At 31.5% G+C, this 25041-nt stretch overlaps 1 protein-coding gene and 2 non-coding genes across 3 annotated transcripts; all 3 read right to left on the reverse strand.

Annotated features, from left to right (window-relative positions):
- Positions 1-4505: 4505 nt before the first annotated feature.
- On the reverse strand, positions 4506-24947 carry LOC113382099 (protein furry-like). The gene is made up of 23 exons (XM_026620657.1): positions 24832-24947; positions 24133-24390; positions 23422-23642; positions 18994-19181; positions 18520-18729; positions 18235-18442; positions 17955-18092; positions 17550-17784; positions 16584-17407; positions 16195-16329; positions 16004-16114; positions 15844-15924; positions 15656-15779; positions 15409-15586; positions 15045-15221; positions 9063-9239; positions 8763-8912; positions 8416-8591; positions 8186-8343; positions 6139-6249; positions 5326-5480; positions 4904-5067; positions 4506-4549 (listed from the first exon to the last, which is right to left on the reverse strand). The coding sequence occupies exons 1-23, from the start codon at positions 24854-24856 to the stop codon at positions 4506-4508; spliced, it is 4248 nt and encodes a 1415-aa protein (XP_026476442.1). The 5' UTR covers positions 24857-24947.
- Trnaa-agc lies at positions 6756-6828 on the reverse strand. The gene has a single exon. It is a non-coding gene; the product is annotated as a tRNA-Ala (tRNA).
- Trnaa-agc lies at positions 7633-7705 on the reverse strand. The gene has a single exon. It is a non-coding gene; the product is annotated as a tRNA-Ala (tRNA).
- Positions 24948-25041: the final 94 nt, after the last annotated feature.

Below are 25041 nucleotides of genomic sequence, written 5' to 3' on the forward strand. Positions count from 1 at the left end.
GTCGCCCCCTAATCAGTTCTAAGCATGAAAGTTCAAACTGTCCGAAAAAAACTTTTCCAACAGCCAAATAAACTGTGAATAAATATCTAAACAAGAATTCTAGTTAAAGCATATATTTTTCAAATATAAGCCGTAAGATCTTGAAGAATAGAATGACATGGACTCGAAATAGTTTTTGGAATTTATTCGAAGTGATTGAAAATGTATTGTTAATTTAAGCCGTTATAATCAAATAATTTAATAATTATTCTAAACATAATTTATAATTATATATTGCATTGCCTATTGAAGAAGAAACATAAAGTAATAATTTTCTCAAAACAAATAATAAAAAAGTAAAATCCTAATGTGTTGAAGGCGTAGACCTTATACAAGTATATTATAAGGTCTATAGTAGAAGGTCTCAATAATGTAAGTGTTATAAAAGTTGAAATTTTATTTTTAATCGATCATAAGATGATTTTATATTGATAACTTGTATTTTGTAATTTAAATAGTCATTTAAATATAAATATTGTTAAAAAAACTATCCATATTCAAAATTGATATAATCAAATTTTATTATTAATGTGCATTTTATATTAATGTGTTAGAAATATATTAACGTTTAGAGCAATTTTAAGTAAATACCAAAGATTAACAATTACCAAATAATTTAAAATGTAATATTATATTTATCATGAAGCAGTAAAATTTAAATAACTTTATATAAAAAATTAAACTTGTTCATTTGTGTCCACAGATATTGGCCTAACTGTGGACTTAAATGCACAACTAAAAAAACGTTGTAAATTATCTGTGTTAAATTGCCAAAAAATATATATAATATATGTCTTTAATCATACACAATCTACTAAAATTTGCATGTCAAATTCTGAGTGTGAGAGAATGAAATCTTTGCGAATGTTTTATATCACTAAATGAAAGAAGGAGCCTAAACCAAATCGTATATGAAAAATTATTAGAAGGATAAATATTTTATATTTAATAAGTTATGATTTAGTTAATTAAGATGCGAATAAAAATAATGTGATGAAATTGAATAATTCAATTGAAGCTTTCGTATACTAACGACTTAATAACTACCAGCAAAGAAAAGATATTTTATAAGGCTCTAATAGCATCGAGTATGTATCAATGTATATTCCGTAAAAAAAAGCTTAATTCAATTACACCGTATCAGTTAAGTAATTCTGATGAATCAAAATTTCCAATATGCCATTCGATCCAAAATAGAGAAAAACAGTCGTTTATTATTGTCATTATTTTCTTATACAAAACTAAAAATATCTTTTTAATACATAAACGATATTTAACCATAATCCTGAATATAAAAAGCTCAAATCGTATAAACAAGCTGCGGTATTTCATTCAAATCCTACTATTCAGAATCCCTTTAGCAGATGTTCAGAAAAAATATACAACTTCAGGGATTTGCATACCCCCATTTGAGGACTGTTTTCTCATATATTCCATTTTACATGAGCCAAGCGAACTATGACTTTTGACGTAACTCCACACGTGTTATTTCAGAAATTCAGTTCGCGATTCATAAAGGATAAGAAATGTTCCATAAACAATGTTTTCTAGGAATATTCCGTAAATGAAACAGCAGTGCATACGTTGCTTAAAACAAGTAATAACTTGACAAAAGCTCAACGCCAAAAGTTCCTACCCAAGCTCCACTAAATATTAATACAAAACTTAACTGCAAGTTTATTGTTTTATTCAAAGTCAGTAAAATAACACTAAGTCAGTAAGTACTTATTAAAAAATTATTAAAATTAATTATATAAAGATGATTATACTATGCACCTAAAAAATTGAAATTGATATGGGCTATATGTGTGTACATCGTACAAAATTTAAACTTCTACAAATATTGTAATAATATTAAATAATATTCTAATACAAGAAATTTGAATTACGAACAATTTATGTTCTAGTCCTCAATGTTCATAATAGTACGTAATTACTTTATTGAATTGTATAAAAATAGTGTGCTATAAAATACGTAAGTCATTAACAGAAAAGACTGAAAACTATTTTTTGAATAAATATATTACTGGGAAAGAATGTAAATATTGATGTATATATTTAAAATTCCTTATAAATTTTTACTTTTTAGGATGATATAAATATTATTAAATGATAAATGTAATGTGTACTATGTGTTATAATTTTATAATCATTTAAATATTATGTATTAAATATTTGGAATAAAAATAATTATGATCAAAGAAAATCTTTTATAAATCGGTTATAAATTGTATGACATATTTTGCTGATACGTTTCATTTACAATACAATGGTGCCCGCCTAAATTATGTCACGTCACATCATTTTTAATAGCAAATGTGCCATTGACAGCTTTTATTTAAAAAAATGCGAATACTTAATAACAGACACGATATATTTTCCTAAATTAGTCACACACACTCATCAATACTCGCATAATCGATCGTTTCAAACCGTCGAAGCAAAAAACCTCGATATTTTTAAATAATGATGAATCGCTTGTAGAAAACTTTGTGAAAATTTTACGCAGTTACGGCATTTGATATGATATATACCCAAATAATTTTCAGACAAAATCCATTATAAAGTTTCACGAATGCTCGTTGAAAATTCGTTTTAGATTTGTTTTCAAAAGAGAGGTGAGCTGAACAAAACGAAATCTCGGAAATGAGTTTACCTACTATTGTGCCGCCAACGAAAGTCAAAACGGGGTGATGGATTGAAACTGTTTGAGTTTTTGTCGTCGACATGTTACAATGGGAGATAAGTTAACCCTTTCTAAATATTGGATTAATGCTAAACCTTTTATCTCGAAATCTTTACTTTTGTCCACGGGTCAGTTCCTTTACCTTTCTCACAAAACAAATGTTATCAAGCACAAAAATAGAATGTGGAAACAGATGATTTAGCTAATGCAGAAAATATTGATAAAATTGAAACAATTATTTATACTTTTTGACGCTTGATATGTATCATCATTCAGCAGGAGAAGAGCTTCAAAATATAACAATGATAAAAACACAATCAATGTCATAAAATTTTAGTATATTAATGCACATGTACATACATACTATTATGGGAGTGCTCTATAATTTTGTGAAAAAAATGTATTTTATCATGTATATTCTGTGAAGTTTTTCTCCTACTAAATGATGGCACATATGAGATAATAAAACGTATAAATTATCCATACTCATTATGATATTATTATACAATATATTATTTCACAACCCATAAAACTGGCGCAGAATTTTGTAATTCGATTAAATAAATCTTTTAGTTTTGATATGTTAATTTTCCAATTTTAGAATCAATTTCCATGTTTTAATTCGATTTTGTACATTTTTCAACGTCTTAATAAATTTCTATGAAGAAGAAGACAATTATCTACATTATTTGAAAAAATTAGCGCTTAAGATGTATTTCCATTTCACAAATAGCCTATCGTTTGTTTAATGTTTGGATTTTAATCTCTCATATATTCGCCGATTTATTTTAATAATATATATGATTATTTTTACGATAATTTCCACTATAAACTTGGCGCAAAGAAATTAATTATTTTCAATTGATATTAAATCGAAGAAAGGGGGCGTCAACCGTTCTCGTCACAATATCAATAATTTGTACATAATTCGCAAATATACAATATAATAACTCAGCCCGGTAATTAAAACGTAAAATTAGCTAAACGCAATTAAGAGATGTATGTATCAATCACTTAAATTCAAACTACAGCCTAGTTTCAATTGTTTACCATTTTCAAATGTATATTTGATATGATCAAATCAGTAATTGATTGCACTCTACCCTATGCCATATTCTGGTTTAATGCAAATAATATAAACATTAAATGAATTGAGTGGTCCAAATTTCGAAACATTAGCAAACAATTGAAATTCATATGGAAATTTATTCCAATATCACACAGTTTTTGGTAAGAAAACTATTTTGTATATACCTATTACGAAATGAAGTTTTATAAAAATACTAATCAAACAAGTTTGTCAGGTATGAATTCATGTTCAGTATTTCCTATATTTCTATAAATATAAATAAATTTTAAAGTCAGAAATTTGAAAAGAGCTATTTAGGATTTCTGCAAAAAATATCTAAATTCAGTGCAAAAATATTGATCAATTATATATGAAGGAATAAAATTAGGTATGGTATAATGTAATAATTTAATAATGGAAATTGGTGTAATGAAACTGATTTGAAGATTTCAAATCTAAATTGAACCACTACATTTCAATACAAACGTATTTAAAATCATTAACAAAGGTTCGAATTTCGAGATGGGTGATGTATTTTATATACAAAAACAGGGTATAGTTAATGAATTTCATCCATTAGGTTAATTAACAATCGGCAATCAGTGGAAGTATTTATGTATTGCGTACGTGTTTATAGAAATACTTACACCAAAAACTATGTAATATTTTATCTATACTCATTGAATATGTAGCTGATTATAGGTATCAAAATTATTTAATAATAGGACGTGAATCAGAAATTATTTCCATTGATTCTATTAATACCATAACATAATATTAAATAGCGTTATTTTTGGAATGTGCGCTTGCAATTAGCTCTTATTAATAAATATCGATACAATTACAACTGTTCAACGACTACTAAATTTAATTGCGTATGGATGTGCAAATGCGGTGAATAATATATATATATATATATATATATATATATATATGTATATATATTAAAGATATTATGCCGTGGTTTGAGTTTTTATATTATCAATTATTATAAAAATTTTGGTATCTCAAAACCGCAATGCAATAACTTTTTGCCAATTATTTATTTTTATAACTTTCCAATAGGCAATATTATATCAATTTATAAACAAATCTTAAAATCGACTTACCGGGCTGGTCGCCATCACTCAAAGGGGGTCCTACATCTCCGAAAAATCTTCGATCCAAAAGCTGCAGAAGTTGGAGAGCAGTATCATGCACTGCAGCACGAGGACAACCAGTACTCAGCAAGGTAACATTTATAACGGCAGTGTAGTGATCACAAGGATATTCACTAATGGAAAAAAAATTAAATTAAATTTCATGTCTAAATGAGTAGATAATCTGTAACATCTTTTTTCAATATAAATTTATCATTTTTTTTAAATATGTTCTATTTACAGTCTAACAATAAGTCAACTTGATGAAACCAGAACAAGTTTTTTTAATGTTATACCAGAGTAATGTATTATTTCGAGAATAATTCTGTCAAATTATATCATTAACAATAAGGTTTGTTGAAACCAATAATAATTTGCTGATTGGTTTTTACCGTGCACTGAATATGGCGGCAAGGGCCATAAAGCATCCATCAGCCACACGAGGCTGTCCAGTGTAACATCTGTCCAAAGCCCAATCCAAAAGTGGTCCAATATCTGGATTTGCTTCTAATAATAACACTGCAGTTTCTCGAGCTAGCTGGTATATCTAAAATATGATATTGGATGATTAGGTTTACTCAATTGAAAGTAATATTCATACTTTTCAAAAATTCTATTTAATTTATATCAAAGAATTCATAAGCGATTTTATGTATAAATGTAATTTGTGTCGTGATCAAAATAAATTAACTTCAAGTACTATTTTCATGTAAATTATCATTATTTAAATGAAAATTCTTTAACTTACTTAGAAAAAAATTTGATTCTAATACCATATAATAAAATATGAAGGATATAAATAGTATGTCTTTTACATTGAAACAATATATTTCTATTGTATATTAAAAGCATAAAACTTTATTTCGCTTTGTTTCGTAATAAGATTATGTACTTAAAAACTTCTACGCGAAAGGAAGCCGGTTAAATTATAAATGAGATCCCTCTTTTTGCTGTTTTAAATAGCAATTAATGCCAATTAGCGACAAAAGTTTTATTCAGATAATTTATAAATGTATTTAAGAAACCAGTTCACTAGATTTTTTTTCAGTCATAAATTATTTAATTTGCATTTTGTCGATGAATTGCTTAAACATATAGCATTAAATATTTTTGGGTAATTCTTTAATAAAATTTTGTTCTAAATATTAATATATATTTCATCTTAAGTTTTTAGAAAATAAAATGTTGGAAAGTTCACTGAATACCTTATCATCAGTAGACGACAATAGCATATCCAGCCAAGGGTACAAAGATCCATCTTCAGCTAATGCTAATGGATCGAAACATCCGCCGCAGCACAACAAAGCGCTCATTGCCTGAAATAAAAATAATAAGGTAAAATTACATGAGATTATATTAAAAATTAACTCCATCAAAGTAGAGGCAGTGTATACATAACTGTACGCAAACCTCAAGATTAAATAACGAATTAATTAACAGCATGTGTAATAGAGGCAGAATATTGACAAAATGATAAATATTTATCGTATTCTGTAAAAGATATCGTTCGAAAATAACAAAAAAACAAATAAATATCCTATACCTTTTACACATTATCGTTGTTTGCGAAAATCCTATATTTCGAAATATAGGATGCGAATAATGAAAAGGCGTTTATGTTAGTATAATTTTATTGGGATCCAATATCGGTCGACAGCTTTAATATTGATAAGGTCATGGCTAACTAGGGTGGAAGAGACTCTGAACCCTTGGGGTCTCCTATTTACTATTAATTTCCAATGATGGATTTTAAAATAAAATGATCAAATAGTCGATAATATATCAAATATAGTTTTTTTCAAAATTTCATAAAAGAATTTACTGGAAGCGCCGGGTATCGATCCCGGTACCTCTCACATGCTAAGCGAGCGCTCTACCACTTGAGCTACGCCCCCTGTGAGTACAAAACAGTTGATTCAATGCAACATGAACAGCAATTCAAAACAAGCATCATATAACAATCCGGTTTGGTAAAAGTAGAGCAATCAGTTTATATCCCGAGGCGTCAAATTTCGATTGTTACCTAATATGCATTCACACAATGTATTCATGTGCTACACACAAGTATGAGACAGTTCTTAGAGTACGATAGATATTTAACATTTTTGTATTCAAAAGGTAATCGTCATGTATTCATCATAACATTTGTTTTATTATTATTATAATTCGCATTCGATAATCGAAAAAAATCTTTTTTTTTCCATATCATAAATATATTAATTATAAGTAGCTAGCAAACCCAGCGAACTCCGTTTCGCCACCAGATGGTTTCGTGAGAAAGATAAAATTTTTTTTTTTCTTTTATATTTGAAAAGGAAATGAGTAGCTGTCAAACAATGTATCTACCGGCACCATCTACTTAAAATATTGGTTTTTAGTACATGCTAAGTATCAGAGATAACGCTGTATGTGAAAAAGAAAACTGTTTTACGCTTTTCTGTTGAAATTTTTCTTCAATTTTCTTTGCTATAAACCTCACGGAGCCCGAGAACTTGCCAACGAATGCAAATTCGTCGAAATCGGTTGGCGCGTTCTGGAGTTATATCGTCAGGAAGGAAAACCCGACTTATTTTTATATATTTTTATATATTCTCTTTAAAATATGCTCATTTCTATTCAGCTTATCATAATACTCATTCGATACTGCAATAATCTAATATCTCTCACAATGCTAGATTTTGCAACAAAAATAAAGATATTGGAAGCGCCGGGTATCGATCCCGGTACCTCTCACATGCTAAGCGAGCGCTCTACCACTTGAGCTACGCCCCCCGTGAAGAAACTTGATGCTTGAAGTAATGCAGACTACCTACTTACTTACATTCACTCTTGGGATCTTTAATCCCAACTATTTATAACTTATAATTGTATTTATAAACTAGCATAATTATTTAAAATAAATAGACAAGGATTTTAATATTAAACTCAGATAGACGCGAGCAGTTTGTTCATAAGAAATTAAAAAAATATCGAACAACAAAAATATGTTTTCTTTAAATTACATTCAAGTCATCTAGAATAAAAACGAAATTATTCCGAAATTTGGACTATTTCAATGATTATTTAATTAGCAATTAAATTATTCACCTTTTTTTCGATTATATAAAAAAAATTAATAAGTGAACAATATAAACTCACCGACTCACAATGAAACTTTTTTTTGAAATATGACAATAAAATGACTATTATTTTTTTATTAATGATTAAAATGAAAAAAACTTAAGTTCTCAATTAGAATTAGAATTATCTTACCTGCAAAGCCGACATTTGTAACTTTTCATCTGCATCTGCAGAGGATGAATGACTTTGAGTGTAGCCTAATGGCTTAGCAAAAGGCCCAGACCACGGTGCAAATAAATTAAAAAGGCCACTTCGTAAATCTCGCTTTAATAAAGTAGTACAAGTTTCAACTGAAATATGAAATATTGGTTCATGATTGTTGTAATTTAGAAATTATCAATTATTAAGTTATGTACACTTACGAGAAAAACTTTTGATCATTTTTCTGATAAAATCACAGAAATGTAATTTTACTTCTTGTTGGGCGGGTGCGTCTTTGTCTTCCTTAGTTTCATTCTCTAGATATAATCTGGCTCCTTCCATATATTCCACGAATGTTGGATGTAGAGACATTGTTTCTCTATCTAGAACACTTGGACTATAACAAAAAAAAAAGCCATTGAAAATAACTTAAGCTACTACAAGGCGAACAATCTTGAACCTAAGAACAAAAATTAAGATATGTGAGACCCAAATATACTGGTAATGCTTATAAAAAATAGGATAACGTTTATCATATCTTAAAGTATTCATAATTGTACTACAATACCTTATTCCAAATGTACCATACTCGGCGATTAATTCCAATACCCGTACCAGCTGCAATCGTAAAGCATCACGACGTCTACGACGTCTCATATTTTCTTGTTTTCGGTCAACAGCTTCACGAATGTAAGGAACTAATTCTTCCATAAGATCTCTGAAAGAAAACAAAAAATGTATAATTGAAAATAAAATTTATGAAACGTATTTTAGAAGAATAATCGATTTCTAATTTAAGAAGACAATTCTTAAAAATTTAATTGCCGTCATAATTTTCTAATTATTAATGATAAAAAATACTACTTACTTCAATGCTTCAGCATTGACTTTTCCCAGAGCTCCAGCTGCTGCATCTCGCACATCAGCTGCTTCGCATCGTAAAAGTGGAACCGTCAATTTATACAGAGCTGCCGGAGCAGGACCGGCTGGTGCACCAGGCGACTTACTGTCACCTCTTTCTGCACTCAAAGAATCTGGTGACGAACTGTGGGAAGTAAAAATATAACCGAATGCTTAATTGATCAATTAACAATAACATTTATAGGGATATTTCCAACGTTAACTCGCGACTTCATAGTCATAATTTTTTTTATAACAGTATTCAATGTTCATTAATGTGTGAATGTGAATATAGATTTTATATCATTATTTTATTTTATATAGGTGTATAAGTATATAAGTATAAAGTCATTGTATTTCGCATAGAGAAAGACATAATCAAGTTTTTCAAGCATCCATCAGCATAGCTGAAATAAATTTAGATCTTTTAGTTGTGATTACATTATTTTATACATTAATTTCCAATTAATAATACAAAAACTATACCATAACTGCTCAGTTCATAAAAACACGGAGTCTTCATAAATCAAATTTTTATAGAATAAACTTCAATGATATAGGTATTCTAATAATAATATTATTATATTAACTTCCATGCAATATTTCAAATTCTATTATACCCAAGAATTTGCATTACATCATGCTCATGCTTAACAATCACATGCATTATATTAATATAATTTAATAGTCATGCAATACTTAAGTTATGATTGTGATACTTGGAAATTCAGAAACCAAATTTATCTTGCGTTATCAACACTATTTCATTGCGAGACACTATTTCAATTTTCATTGAAAATTAAGAACAATCTTAAAGTTACTTTTCTGCTCCAAGTGCTCTGTGTAGTAATCTTCATCAGCAATAAACATTTTGTATTTACAAATCTTAGTGCCGCTATATATACATACATATTATGTACGTGGTGTGTTCAAAAAGTACCCGGAATTACTAATAATTAAATTTCGCGGGTCTGGAGTGTCTGATTGTCAAAATTTTTTTTTTATTGTGTTGGTATACATGCCCCTAAAGTATGATGAAATTTTCAGCTATATTCACTGTTTACTTTGTCTGTGGTAGTCGCTAAGGTTCGACGTGTTTTTCTGAGCTCGGCGATTTTTACAATGGAAGAATTGAAAAGTCAAAGAATTTGTATTAAATTTTGCGTAAAAAATGAAATAAAGTGTTGCAAAGTGCAAAAATTCACCAGATATGGCTCCGTGTGACTTTTTCCTATTCCCAAAGTTGAAGAGACCCATGAAAGGACGGCGGTTTTCCTCGATTGAAGAAAATCGCTGAGAGTGCTCAAGGACATATCAAAAAGTGAATATCAAGGGTGCTTCGAAAATTGGAAAAAACGCTGGCATAAGTGTATTATATCTGGGGGGGACTACTTTGAAGGGGACCACATTAATGTAGACGAATAAATAAATATTTTTTTGAAAAAACGAAAATTCCGGGTACTTTTTGAACAGACCTCGTATATTTACAAATTTACATATAGATGTATATAAAAAATTGGTTGTCAACTAATGAACTATTAACTTATTTCAATGTTTCCCTAATGTATTAGTTTGATACATGAGGCGATAAGATTTGTTACATAAAACATAAATATGTATCTCTGCAAATAAATATAAAAGCTAAAGTAAATATTTGTGTATGGATATACACAAATATTTGCTTAACAGTATCGGTGATAGTAACTAATTTATCAGCAAACCCAAAGTTACTAAAAACATATAATAATGAAATTCAGGTAACATAAAAATTTAGGAATCCTGTGTATATAATATCAAAACAAATTCAACAAAAGTTATTCACAATTATTTTAGTTAGTTCTAACTAAAATTTTATATCAAATATTGTGTATATCCACATATTTATCCATGAGTACAAAAATAGGTCTTATATCAACATAATTTGTTCGGTCCCATTTTTTTATCTAATTAACGTTGTTAGTAAAAAAAATTAATTCAAATCAAAGTTTCATCACTGCAGTTCATTAAAATAACAAACCTTTTAATTAGTAACTTTTAGATAAATGTTTCATATTGTTATTAAGGAAATCCACACAAAAAGAATAAAAGCTCATTGCAGCACATATCATGTTCAAAATCATGATGTATGTATATTTATATATTATTTATGATGATTTTGTTTTTTATTCTCAAACATAAATTAAAATAGTTAAGTTGACAACCAACGAACTCAACCAATTTTAAAAACATCCCAAAAGCACAAAGTTTTTATTGACCTGCTATCCTCACACAAAAAACAGTTCGAGATCAAGTGCTAATGGATAATTTCATAAAAATGTATCCTATGAATAATGAACAAAGTGTGCGATAAAAATCTATATAAAAAATATTATTATTGATAATAATAACAAAACTAGCTGTACGTGGAATTCTGTCTTAAGGCAATTAAGGCATCGTGCCTTGAGGCAAATTGCAGGAACTTCCCGTACCGTAACGAGATGATTAATATAAATATTGTAACATTGTCTAATATTTATAACAATTACATAAACTGAATTGGAAAGTTGAAATTATTTGTTTAAGGTATATTAGAACAGAATTAAAATAGAAATCTGGATTATTTTATACAAAAAAAAATTTAAAAAAATTGAAACAATTTTTTTTCCAAAATCAATTATTTTTTTAAAACAAGCAGAAAGTTCTTTAAATCATTCAAATCAGACGCTTAGTTCCCTCAAAATCTACCATTTTTTGCACATTTAGCTCTGTATCTCCGAAACCCCTGGACCTGCCTTTGCCATAAACTAATCACCACTTCTCCCCGTCATTACAAATTGAATGTTTTTTGGATCATTCAAATCGGATGCTCCGTTCTCTCAAAAACTCAATTTTTATTTTCTGCACTCTTTGCTCTTTATCTCCGTAAATGCTGGATCTGCCTTTGCCAAAAACTAATCAGCTCTTCTCCCTATCAATAGGAATCGAATGATTTTTTAACCATTCAAATTGGTTGATCCGTGCGCCCGAAAACTTGACTGGAAATTTGTATCCATACATACATACACACACACATCCATTTTTTCTGAGGTATGCCAAAATGTTCAGAAACCTTCAAAACGTCGAGAAATGTAAAAATTTTCAATTTCGATTTTCGGCCCATTACTAACTTACTACGGGAAGTTAACAAGATTGCTTTTATAATCAATATGAAAAAGAAAGCGATACTTCATTTATATTATATCTTCATAAAATTTATATTAGTACGAAACATTTTTCGCAAATTATCCACTAGCACTATCTCTAAAAGCGCGTGAAAATCCTATCCTTTAGTTTAAAATTGTTTTCTCGATTCGTTCTATTTGCTATACCTAGTCCTCTTGTGTTGTTTGTCTCTGCGTCCATACGACAAGGGAAGAGTGAATCTAGCCGCTAATCCTGATTGCAGCGTTGCTGTCACCAGTGGCGGCAGAGGCGGAGTTGGTGGTGTGGGCGCAGCTACCGCCTGGTGAAGATCTTCCATAGAATCGCTCAGGCGAGTGGAGGCCAATGCGGCGCTGCTATCACAAGAGTCGGTTCCCGATGTGCTATTTGTTTAGGGTTGTATTGCAACAAGGCACAATTGTATTATGTACTTTGGACATCTCAACTAAGAATATCCAATTTCAATGCGGTTTTATTTTTATTGCACAAATATTTGTAACCAATACTGTTATTCAATTACATAAAGAAGAATAGATAGCAAGACACGTGTCGATTGAGTTAAAAATATTGCACAATGACAAAAGTTGCGATGAGAAGACATTTGTTGTTCCCTGACAAGTTACAAAATATGATATATAGATGAATAGATACGTAGAGGAATACATAGAATATGCAAATTAATATCGTCGTAAGTACATAAAAATATCAATAGAAAATTTAAAGAAGATGTTAAACACTTGAAATATTTGAGGCACAAGTTGATCAAATAATCATATTTCTTGAAAAAATTCACAACTAAAATCATCAGATATTCAACAGATGGATAGAGTGATTCAGGATTATAAACTAGTGAAATTCTGAAATTATGATATTGATTTGCAAATGTCAGAGATTTGGATAAACCGTTCAAAAATCCTAGAAAGATGATTTGAAAAGTTTCAAAATGTAATTAAATTAATGGAGAAAGTACAAGGCAAAAGACCGATGGTGTTAAAAATGAATCAGTCGTTAAAAACAAGAATTGTTAGTTCATCTGTGAACTCAAAGGAAAACTGCATTCGATGCAGCTTATTTCAAAATTAGTTTCAACTACACAATGCTTTCTACATAAAACGACGAATAAATAATGGCAATGGGCTACTATATCATGGAAACGAGCAGCAATTAGATAAAACATGATAACATCATTCTGAAATGCTTAAGTAATTAGATACTTATTATATTCGCTATCAATAACGCACATGTTCAGGTACGAATAAGCTTACATTAACAATAAACGAGTAAATGATTATGACTGAAAAAAATGACTGATTAGCGTCTATCTGATATGATCACTAAAAACATATATCATAATTAATGAATCAAAACACTAGCATAAGCAAATTCGTAGCCTGTCATACAAAAGCTTTAGTGTCGACAGAAATATGATAATTACACAAATTCAATAAACACAATTTAATTTCCAAGTTATCATAATCATAAATGACCTGAATCACATTAAATTATTATTATTCTTAATCAAATTAAATTAATACAAACCACACAAAAAACTTGTTAACATTCATAAATTAGTAGAATTTAAGTAATATTAAATACTATTGTGTTAAACATCAAAATTTCAAACCATGCAAGTTTTTTATTCTTATGGTATAATAATAATAAAATATATTCAGTTTCAAGTTCCATACTGATTAAAATTAAAGCAGCGCCAAAATTATTTAGTTATTTTTAATTTGTATACTGGATTCTATTATCTGATACTTGTCTGGGTAAAAAAATGCATAATTCTCAATTTGAATGAATAGTAAATTATAATAGAATTTGTTGTAGTCTGCGATGTTAACGCAGAAAAAATTGCAACATTTTGATTAAATAAGCAAATTAAAGCATGCAATCACAATGCAATAATAAAACTAAATGTTAATTTTATTAAAAATATATGGTTTAATAGATTAATTGATTTAATTAGTTTGTAAAATTAGTTATGACTACGGTTAAAATTTGATGCTTCGGAAGCGTATGATAAAATAAGAGCGTAATATATAAAATAATATATGATATGGATAAGATGAGGTCGAATAATATTTTGTTACAAACAGATCAAGTTCTATTATTATTGAAATAAAGTTTTTCATTAAACTGATTATAGCTGGCCATTTTAGAGCCATAAATTGGTCGACGCGCTGTGCAAACGAAAATATATTTATTAAAAGTTTAAGAAAAAAGGGGCTATTTTATATAACGGCTTTGGAATACCTAAGATTAAGAATTATGTAGTGAGCATAATAGTTTTATCTATAACATATAATCAATATTTCTACTACTTACATGCAAACAACAACTTTTTTTTTTAATCGGTTGTAAAATAAAATAATTGAAAAATGAAATTCACCTCAAAATATTTGTTGTTCTTATTAGAGTTAAAAGAATTATGAAACATGCTTATTTTCACTGGATTACGATAATATTTATTAATATTATAGTTTCTAGTTAATAGAGATATATCTCTATATAGACTATAGTCTGCATAACTTTTAAGAAACGAATAAGTCATAAAATACAACAAACTAATATTTGTGGTAAATACTAAAAAAAACTATACAAAAAATAAAACGAATTTATAAATTAATTACTCTGAACTACAAATAGAGTATCAATGTCCACACAATCGACCTTTAAATCGAATCTTCAAGTTTTGTAAGAATATGTTTATACGGAATAAGAGATCATTCAAAATAAAACTAGGATGATAAATTAAGAAAACACTTACCTGAGACTTAAGTCAGGCGAGGCACACCTCACGCTCGGACAAGGAGCCGGAGGTACCACACGATATGCAAAAGTAACATAATTCTTCCAAAGATGCATGTAAACGTCGCGTTCGGTAACTGGACGTCGAGGAACGGCACTACTTCTTAACAATGAAGCTCTGTTGTCTGACACAGGACTGAAAGTTACAAAATTTTAATCAATATTTAATTTGTTTGTTTAAATGTTTTCATTATTTTATTTGTGGAAGTTTAATTAAAAGTTCAATTTAAAGTTTATTACCTTTATATATTCAATATGTGTTCAACGAAAACGAATTTAAAGTTGCTAATGGTAAATAATTTAGAAACTTTTTTAGTACTCACGTTGGATCAACAACCGTGAAAAGAGTAGTAACTCTGCCGAAAACAAATGGCCATGAATGGGTCACAGCAAGAGGACAATGTGTAAGGACTCGTCCACGCTCAAGGAAAGCAAATAAGCAAGCACTCCAAGGGTCCATGGCACCTGAATTCAATGAAGTTGTTGAACGATTTGCGTTACCTAACACGAAATCAAATTATGAGATTCAATAAACGGCTCTCTACCACATTCTTTCGTTTTTATAATTACATGAATCGTCAGCGGTCCATACGGAGGCACTTCTATCGGCGATCCACTGTAAGTCTATGGTCGAAGCAGCTAATGCAGCAGTTTTTTCTGCAGCTGGTAAACTAGGAAGTAATTTTTCTATAACCTAGAATAATAATAATAAAAAATGTAATAGTTTATCATTTGATAAGAAGAAAATATTAATATACTTGTGGGCAGCACTTGTCTATAACATCGATGACAGCCTGATCTTCTTCAGTGATACACAATGCTTTTAAAAGCATTTTTGCCTGAAAAGAGTTTGGTTCACATGTATTTTACATTGATTTTCATGAATTTATGATTCCTTCATTAACATTTATGCTTTACCTCGCGTAATATGTGTACAGCTAATTTCCTTGGAAATACTCTGCAGTTGCATAACATAACTAAAGCAAATCCTTCAACCATATGGAGTATTGAAGATGCTGGTTCTACTTTCTATAATATAATATTAGTGGTAATATATTACACGGATGCAATTGCTAATTAAACAAAGTAATATTACAATGGAAACTCACAATATCTATTTTTTTAGATCCATTAGACTCTGGGCTTTCTTTAGCTCTAGCAGAAGCATTTGCCGCGACACTGGTTAGAGCATTTTTCCAGCTGGTTAAGAGTTGTAGCAACATTCTTAGACCATTATCAACAAGCTGTAAAAAATATTAATTAAATACAAAAAAATTCAACCATAAATATAAATAATTTTATGACAACTATTTAAATTGAAAATATAAGAAAGTGTTTCAACAAATAGTTATTTGTAATTATGCTCTGCTCTTGTAATTAAATTACATACACAAACTAAATTTAAATTTAAAAATATTAGTAATCATATATTTAAACTAATAATTTACTATGCCATCTAAATAGATTCATTACTTAATTATTGCTTTCTTTAGTTTACCTGTGGAAAAGTATCCAAAACATCCCTAGCCAGAAACTGTGTGAAACCACATATAACGTCCTGTCTCCAATCAGGAAAATCAAGCACCAATGTCTGTAAACTTTGATAAGCCAATACCCTTAATTCTTCATCTAAATGTACAGTCAGGCGAGCTAATAAATCAACCAATTCAGCACCAGTCATACCATCCGGTATCAGTCTAGGTACAGCTGCAACACAAGTTCTAAACAAGTCGATCCTAGGTTTTCTCTCTCCTGTAATCATTTCATCTGGTTCTTTGTTAACATTCTGAGTATTTGTCATCATTAATGGTCTTCCATATTGAACATCTAGAGCTCTTAAAATGTCAACAAAGACTCTTCTCACATGTGGAAAATAGCTATTCATACCAATACTTCTGGCAGTATCTTCTGTCAACATTTTATTTAAAAATGTTTTCTTTACCCTAAGAGTATTTCCTGAGGGTAATACTCCCATTGTTCTAGGCATTGGCGGTTCACCTTCTTTTTGTTGCAAGCTATCTGCAACCACCAAAAATGATCTCAAACCTATACTCATTCGCTCAGGAGTAAGAATTATTTTGATGGTTCTTCCTACTGATAACAAATCAAAAACAATTTCTTTCATAGCAAAATCTAATCGTTCTTGAGCTATGAATTGAATAATTTTCACAAAAATATTCAAAGGCGTATCACGAGGTACCACAGCTTTTGATCCTTTAGGAAATAGAGAATTGACAATGCTTTGTAATCTCGATTGAGTTGCTTGATTGCTTTCGCATTTTATACGGATCATGTACACCCATAAAAGACGATATAGTGACTCTGCAAGCAAAATAGTATATTAAAAAAGAAATTCAAAATAGAAAGTAATTATACTAAAATTAAACATTTAATTATAGATAACAAATTAGATATTATGAGAAAAAATTGGAATAAATGGTATCAAATGAATTAATATATTTACCTAATGCGACTCGACACATTTTTTGATCTCTATTCTTCAAATTTGATAAACACATAGCTAAAAAGTAGTGCCAATTAGCTAAAAAGAAAGTCTTCTGACTAACGCAGAGTAAACAAGTGACTAATGGAAAAAGTGCCAGCCGATGCTTTGATTTAGTACTGGCATCCAAGGTTTGCGAGTATAGCATGTCTACAAAATTTTTAAGACAAGGCACATTAACTTCATTTTTAACAGCCTGAAAAAAATAATATGAATTAATAAATAAATTTACATATTACATTGAAATATGACTTGAATTGAATTATAAACTGCATTAGCATAAAATATTCAAATTTAAGGATATAAAATTAAATTAGTTATATTATAGCTTGTTATAGATAATTGTATTAAAATTTAGAATCTAACCGCAGCAACTGGAACTAGAATTTCTACAAACAGTCCAGCCAATGCATGTTTCACATCTTTATCTTTCACTTCAAGAAAATATTGCGCACACTCTTGCATAAATTGAAAACTGGCTTCGAATTCTTCAATTGGAACCATCTGGAAACATAAAATACAAGCAATATAATAATTCAAAATTTCAAAATCTGATTTGATGATATTTACTATAACTATTAATTACAATTTTACTATTACTATTCAACTTTTACCGAAATAGAACTATAAATATATGTTGACTAACCTTGACTCTAAAAAATTTCATACCCATGAGTAAAGATATGATAGACTGTGTAGTTGTTGGACTAGCTTCTTTGGTACGTAGTTCTTTCAACTCATTCATAAAATGTTTTCTAACAGACATGAATCGGCTTTGTGCCAGTACTCCTACAACTTCTGCATATAAATCAGCTATGATATGTATGTTCGCGGCATTTGGTCCCGATTGTATACTAAGATAACAAGACGAGTTTATAAATACTAAATAAAAGCAGATGTATTAAACTATATATTAATATTTTAATCTTACCCTTCTCTATATTTAAAATGTTTAAAGGAAATTTGTTCAATATAAGTAATGAGATCTTCATGCCCTGGATGAAATGGTAATTGCTTCAACACTTCGATGAGTGCTAAGCAGAATAAAAATTCTACAGCTAAGTCTCTTCTCTCCATTTGTATATCAGCCTCACTTCTCTCAACAGGTTCAGGTGGACCGGATACAATACTGTACATAATACTGAAACAGTAAAAAAAATATATTATTTGATGTTATGGATGAATGTAAGCATTTATTTTGCACAAGTTTATTGTAAACAATAAATGATGTGTTATTTCATTTGAAAAGTATGTTTTTTAATACATCTAATAATAATAACAATAATAATTAAACATTTTTCATTTGTGTATATGAAAATCATTTACTGGTATGTTGTGTTTACGCATATTGTACATATAATAAATAGATCTCTGGGTGAATTGAAATATCTACTGAATACAATACCTTTTTCCTTTCTGGTCAACTTTTTTCTGTTCAGTAGCGCCGCCTTGGGCCATCTGACGTTCATACCAACCGAACAGTGCACGCAATAACGAAGGCAGACAGTGCTCCGCAACAGATCCAAAAGCACTCAACAATTGATCAAATTGAGGATCCTCTCCACGTTGTAAAACTTTTGATATAGGTCTTTCCTGATTATAATGAACAAAATATGCTAAGTAATGTATATTCTGATCAATTTCTAGAGATATTCGGATATTCAGATATTCCGGATATTCAGATATTCCGGATATCCGAATATCCGAATATCCGAATATCCGAATATCCGAATATCCGAATCTCCGAATATCCGAATCTCAGAATATCCGAATCTCGGAATATCCGAATCTCGAAATATCCGAATCTCGGAATATCCGAATCTCGGAATATCCGAATATCTGAATATCCGAATATCCGAATATCCGAATATCCGAATATCCGAATACCCGAATATCCGAATATCTGAATAGCAGAAAGTTCTTTGAATCATTCAAATCGGGCACTTAGTTCTCTCAAGAACTGCCATTTTTTGTACATTACGATTATCCGGACATTCGATTATCCGGACATTTGATTATCCGGACATTTGATTATCCGGACATTCGATTATCCGGACGTTCGGATATCCGGACATTCTATTATCCGGATGTTCGATTATCCGGACATTCGATTATCCGGACATTCGATTATCCGGACATTCGATTATCCGGACATTCGATTATCCGGATGTTCGATTATCCGGATGTTCGATTATCCGGACATTCGATTATCCGGACATTCGATTATCCGGACGTTCGATTATCCGGACATTCGATTATCCGGACATTCGATTATCCGGACATTCGATTATCCGGACATTCGATTATCCGGACATTCGATTATCCGGACATTCGATTATCCGGACATTCGATTATCCGGACATTCGTTTATCCGGACGTTCGATTATCCGGACGTTCGATTATCCGGACGTTCGATTATCCGGACGTTCGATTATCCGGACGTTCGATTATCCGGACGTTCGATTATCCGGACTTTCGATTATCCGGACTTTCGATTATCCGGACTTTCGATTATCCGGACATTCGATTATCCGGACATTCGATTATCCGGACATTCGATTATCCGGACATTCGATTATCCGGACATTCGATTATCCGGACATTCGATTATCCGGACGTTCGATTATCCGGACGTTCGGATATCCGGACGTTCGATTATCCGGACGTTCGATTATCCGGACGTTCGATTATCCGGACATTCGATTATCCGGACATTCGATTATCCGGACATTCGATTATCCGGACATTCGATTATCCGGACATTCGATTATCCGGACATTCGATTATCCGGACATTCGATTATCCGGACATTCGATTATCCGGACATTCGATTATCCGGACATTCGATTATCCGGACATTCGATTATCCGGACGTTCGATTATCCGGACGTTCGATTATCCGGACGTTCGATTATCCGGACGTTCGATATCCGGACATTCGATTATCCGGACGTTCGATTATCCGGACATTCGATTATCCGGACATTCGATTATCCGGACATTCGATTATCCGGACGTTCGATTATCCGGACGTTCGATTATCCGGACGTTCGATTATCCGGACGTTCGATTATCCGGACGTTCGATTATCCGGACGTTCGATTATCCGGACGTTCGATTATCCGGACGTTCGATTATCCGGACGTTCGATTATCCGGACATTCGATTATCCGGACATTCGATTATCCGGACGTTCGATTATCCGGACGTTCGATTATCCGGACGTTCGATTATCCGGACATTCGATTATCCGGACATTCGATTATCCGGACATTCGATTATCCGGACGTTCGATTATCCGGACGTTCGATTATCCGGACGTTCGATTATCCGGACGTTCGATTATCCGGACGTTCGATTATCCGGACGTTCGATTATCCGGACGTTCGATTATCCGGACGTTCGATTATCCGGACATTCGATTATCCGGACATTCGATTATCCGGACGTTCGATTATCCGGACGTTCGATAATCCGGACGTTCGATAATCCGGACGTTCGATTATCCGGACGTTCGATTATCCGAACATTCGATTATCCGAACATTCGATTATCCGGACATTCGATTATCCGGACATTCGATTATCCGGACATTCGATTATCCGGACATTCGAATATCCGGACATTCGATTATCCGGACATTCGATTATCCGGACATTCGATTATCCGGACATTCAATTATCCGGACATTCGATTATCCGGACATTCGATTATCCGGACATTCGATTATCCGGACATTCGATTATCCGGACATTCGTTTATCCGGACGTTCGATTATCCGGACGTTCGATTATCCGGACGTTTGATATCCGGACATTCGATTATCCGGACGTTCGATTATCCGGACATTCGATTATTCGGACATTCGATTATCCGGACATTCGATTATTCGGACATTCGATTATCCGGACATTCGATTATTTGGACATTCGATTATCCGGACATTCGATTATCCGGACATTCGATTATCCGGACATTCGATTATCCGGACATTCGATTATCCGGACATTCGATTATCCGGACATTCGATTATCCGGACATTCGATTATCCGGACATTCGATTATCCGGACATTCGATTATCCGGACGTTCGATTATCCGGACGTTCGATTATCCGGACGTTCGATTATCCGGACATTCGATTATCCGGACATTCGATTATCCGGACATTCGATTATCCGGACATTCGATTATCCGGATATTCGATTATCCGGACATTCGATTATCCGGACATTCGATTATCCGGACATTCGATTATCCGGACATTCGATTATCCGGACATTCGATTATCCGGACATTCGATTATCCGGACTTTCCGGACCCCGGAAAAACTTCTAAAAGTTAGAAAAGTGTTGGTGACATCATCTTTTTGGATTTAATTTACATTTATGATATATAATATAATTCCGGATAATCCGAATTCCGGATAATCAAAAGTCCGGATGACCGAAAGTCCGGATAACCGAAAGTCCGGATAATCGAAAGTCCGGATAATCGAAAGTCCGGATGACCGAAAGTCCGGATGACCGAAAGTCCGGATAACCGAAAGTCCGGATAACCGAAAGTCCGGATAACCGAAAGTCCGGATAACCGAAAGTCCGAATAATCGAAGGTCCGGATAACCGAAAGTCCGGATAACCGAAAGTCCGGATAACCGAAAGTCCGGATAATCGAAGGTCCGGATAACCGAAAGTCCGGATAACCGAAAGTCCGGATAACCGAAAGTCCGGATAACCGAAAGTCCGGATAATCGAAAGTCCGGATGACCGAAAGTCCGGATGACCGAAAGTCCGGATAACCAAAAGTCCGGATGACCGAAAGTCCGGATAACCGAAAGTCCGGATAACCGAAAGTCCGGATAACCAAAAGTCCGGATAACCGAAGGTCCGGATAACCGAAAGTCCAGATAATCGAAAGTCCGGATAACCGAAAGTCCGGATAATCGAAAGTCCGGATAACCGAAAGTCCGGATAACCGAAAGTCCGGATAACCGAAAGTCCGGATATTCGGATAATAGAAAGTCCGGATATTCGGATATTCGGATATTCGGATATTCGGATATTCGGATATTCGGATATTCGGATATTCGGATATTCCGAGATTCGGATATTCCGAGATTCGGATATTCCGAGATTCGGATATTCCGAGATTTTCCGTCTTTCAAAAATTCGTTATCGGCACCTTTTTAACCTATAGGCGGGGTAACTTGGAACGGTCAGGTGGCAAATACGTCAAAACCTTATTTTAATTCAAAGGTATTTTACAAAATAATTACATTTTTAACTAATACTAAAAAACTACTAACGGAAGAAAATGCTTTTATTATGGATTTTCAAAGATTACCGATATTTTGTCAATACAATCAAACTGGAAGTTTTATATACTTTCTATAGAAAACATGGTAAAATCCAATCCAAGTTTTTTTTTTGTCTTTCGACTTATATTGTCGTAAATATTCGCGCAAAACATCCTATTAAACGTAATTGAACATCATCTGTCAAAAGCATTTGACATTTCACAAAATTGCCACCGTCCATTGTTCTATTTAAATTACGCTTCTACAAAAATTTTCAAATTATAAATGTAAAGTTTCTACGCGGATTTGAAATAATTTCTCACCTTTTGGACATTCTCTGGATTGGCACGAATTTTTCAAGACTAAGACTGGCCAAATCGATTCAGCCGTTTTCGAGTTTTATTCGGACATTTGAAAGAGAGCTCCATTTTTATATATAAGATTATAATGTCTAGTAATTAAAATTTATTAATTATAGACCATTATCAATTGAACGAAACTGGCGTTAATGTGCAATTAAGTTATTGATTGTCCTTACCGGTGGTTCAGCCATAACAGTTTCCATTTTGCGATCGGCTTGAATCGCAAAATCAGCAAACAAAGATCTCATAACGAACTCTCCTGGCAAAAGATCAGATCCCGCTGAAGATTCAGTTTGCACAGGCGTAACTAAAGCAACGCGCTCTCGGTTCGCACCAGCGCACCACGGAAGCAGAGTACCACGACTGCTGCCGCTGCTTACCGTAGAATGTTTGCTTTCTGGAAATAAATACACATAATAAAAGTTATCTATATTAATTAAAAGTATTTCATATAAGATCATTTAATATGAATGTGATTGTATCAATAAACAAACATAGGGCAAATGTACTGTAACGTTTCGCACTTAAGAAGTTTTTTTATTATTGATGTAAATCAAATAATTGTTTTCTAGTTTTTATTGAATTATTTTTCTCCGAAAAACTTCCTGATTTAGAAAAGATATTATTGAAATAAGTTTAGCGCAGCAATATAAAATCATAAATATGTATTTTAATTTAATGAAAATACTTAAAAATACATTTCTTTCTCCTTTCTGCCATAATAAATACTCTTACTTAAAATACAGTTGTGTTATAACCATGATTAGAAGTTACAGGTCACAGCATGATCAAATTTATATAATCAATTTTCATAATATGAAATACTGATTTATCTCAGAAATTATCTTAGTATTAAGACAACAAAAATATTTTTGAAATTTTCTAACCCATTTTCGGTGCAGAAGACCAGCTTGATGAATTATTTCCAGCATCCACAGTATCACCGATACCAGTAACATCAGGTGGTCTATCACCTCCTGCAGAGGAGGAACCTGATATCTGCTGTTGGTACACTTGACTGTTGCGCTGATAAGATGAGCCATCACTTCCACGTGATGTTTGCGACCCACTGGAAGCTCGGCCATGTCCTGCTACATGGCTAGACTCATGATCCGTATCCGAAGGCGTGTCGTAGTCGTATGAATCTAAAACAAATAAAAATTAATCTAATGCTGAAAAGATTAAGATATAGATCAAGATAATTCTAGTAAAAAATCCCAATTAATAGCTTACATATGAATTAATTAATTTATACAAAATTAATCAATCACTTGTATAGTAAATTAACAGAAGCCTAAATTATTCCGCCAATTATTGTATTTGACATTTAATTTAGTTACCACTGATGGTTATTAATCTTAGATTTGAATCAATTTTAATATTAATTAAAATAACGATATAAATAAAACGTAGTAATATTTAGCCATTTTGTCAATCATTCATTCAGAAGTAGAATTGTAGGATTCAATTCCATGAAGAATAAAAAATACAGAAGATAATTAAAGTTAATGAAGAAATAAAGTTATATATTATACAAAAAATATATTGCACAAAGTAATAATGTCAAAATGAACGGTTTCACTCACCATTTTCGTTATTACTGAGATCCATTGTCAGATAAGACCACAATTTATATATTTATTAAATAAGTGCCAAAAATAAAATTACATCTACACTTCTAAACGCATTTTTTCAAAATAAGTTATCGCCCTTACTTAATTAGATCTAAGAGCATTCAATTATGAAAAAAGGTTATAATGTAATATATAACTAAAACATGAATTAACTTAATTCCT

This window comes from Ctenocephalides felis, unplaced genomic scaffold, assembly GCF_003426905.1.
Source record: "Ctenocephalides felis isolate EL2017-DRISC unplaced genomic scaffold, ASM342690v1 CF-g0.4_SCAFFOLD_03273, whole genome shotgun sequence".
Classification (NCBI taxonomy): domain Eukaryota; kingdom Metazoa; phylum Arthropoda; class Insecta; order Siphonaptera; family Pulicidae; genus Ctenocephalides; species Ctenocephalides felis.

Coding starts and splice junctions, on each gene's coding strand:
- LOC113382099 (XM_026620657.1), bottom strand. CDS start 24,856: ATGGATCTCAGTAATAACGAAAATG. Junction 18,730..18,993: donor GTTGACCAGAAAGGAAAAAG/GTATTGTATTCA, acceptor TTACTGTTTCAG/TATTATGTACAGTATTGTAT. Junction 8,913..9,062: donor GTCAATGCTGAAGCATTGAA/GTAAGTAGTATT, acceptor GTTTTCTTTCAG/AGATCTTATGGAAGAATTAG.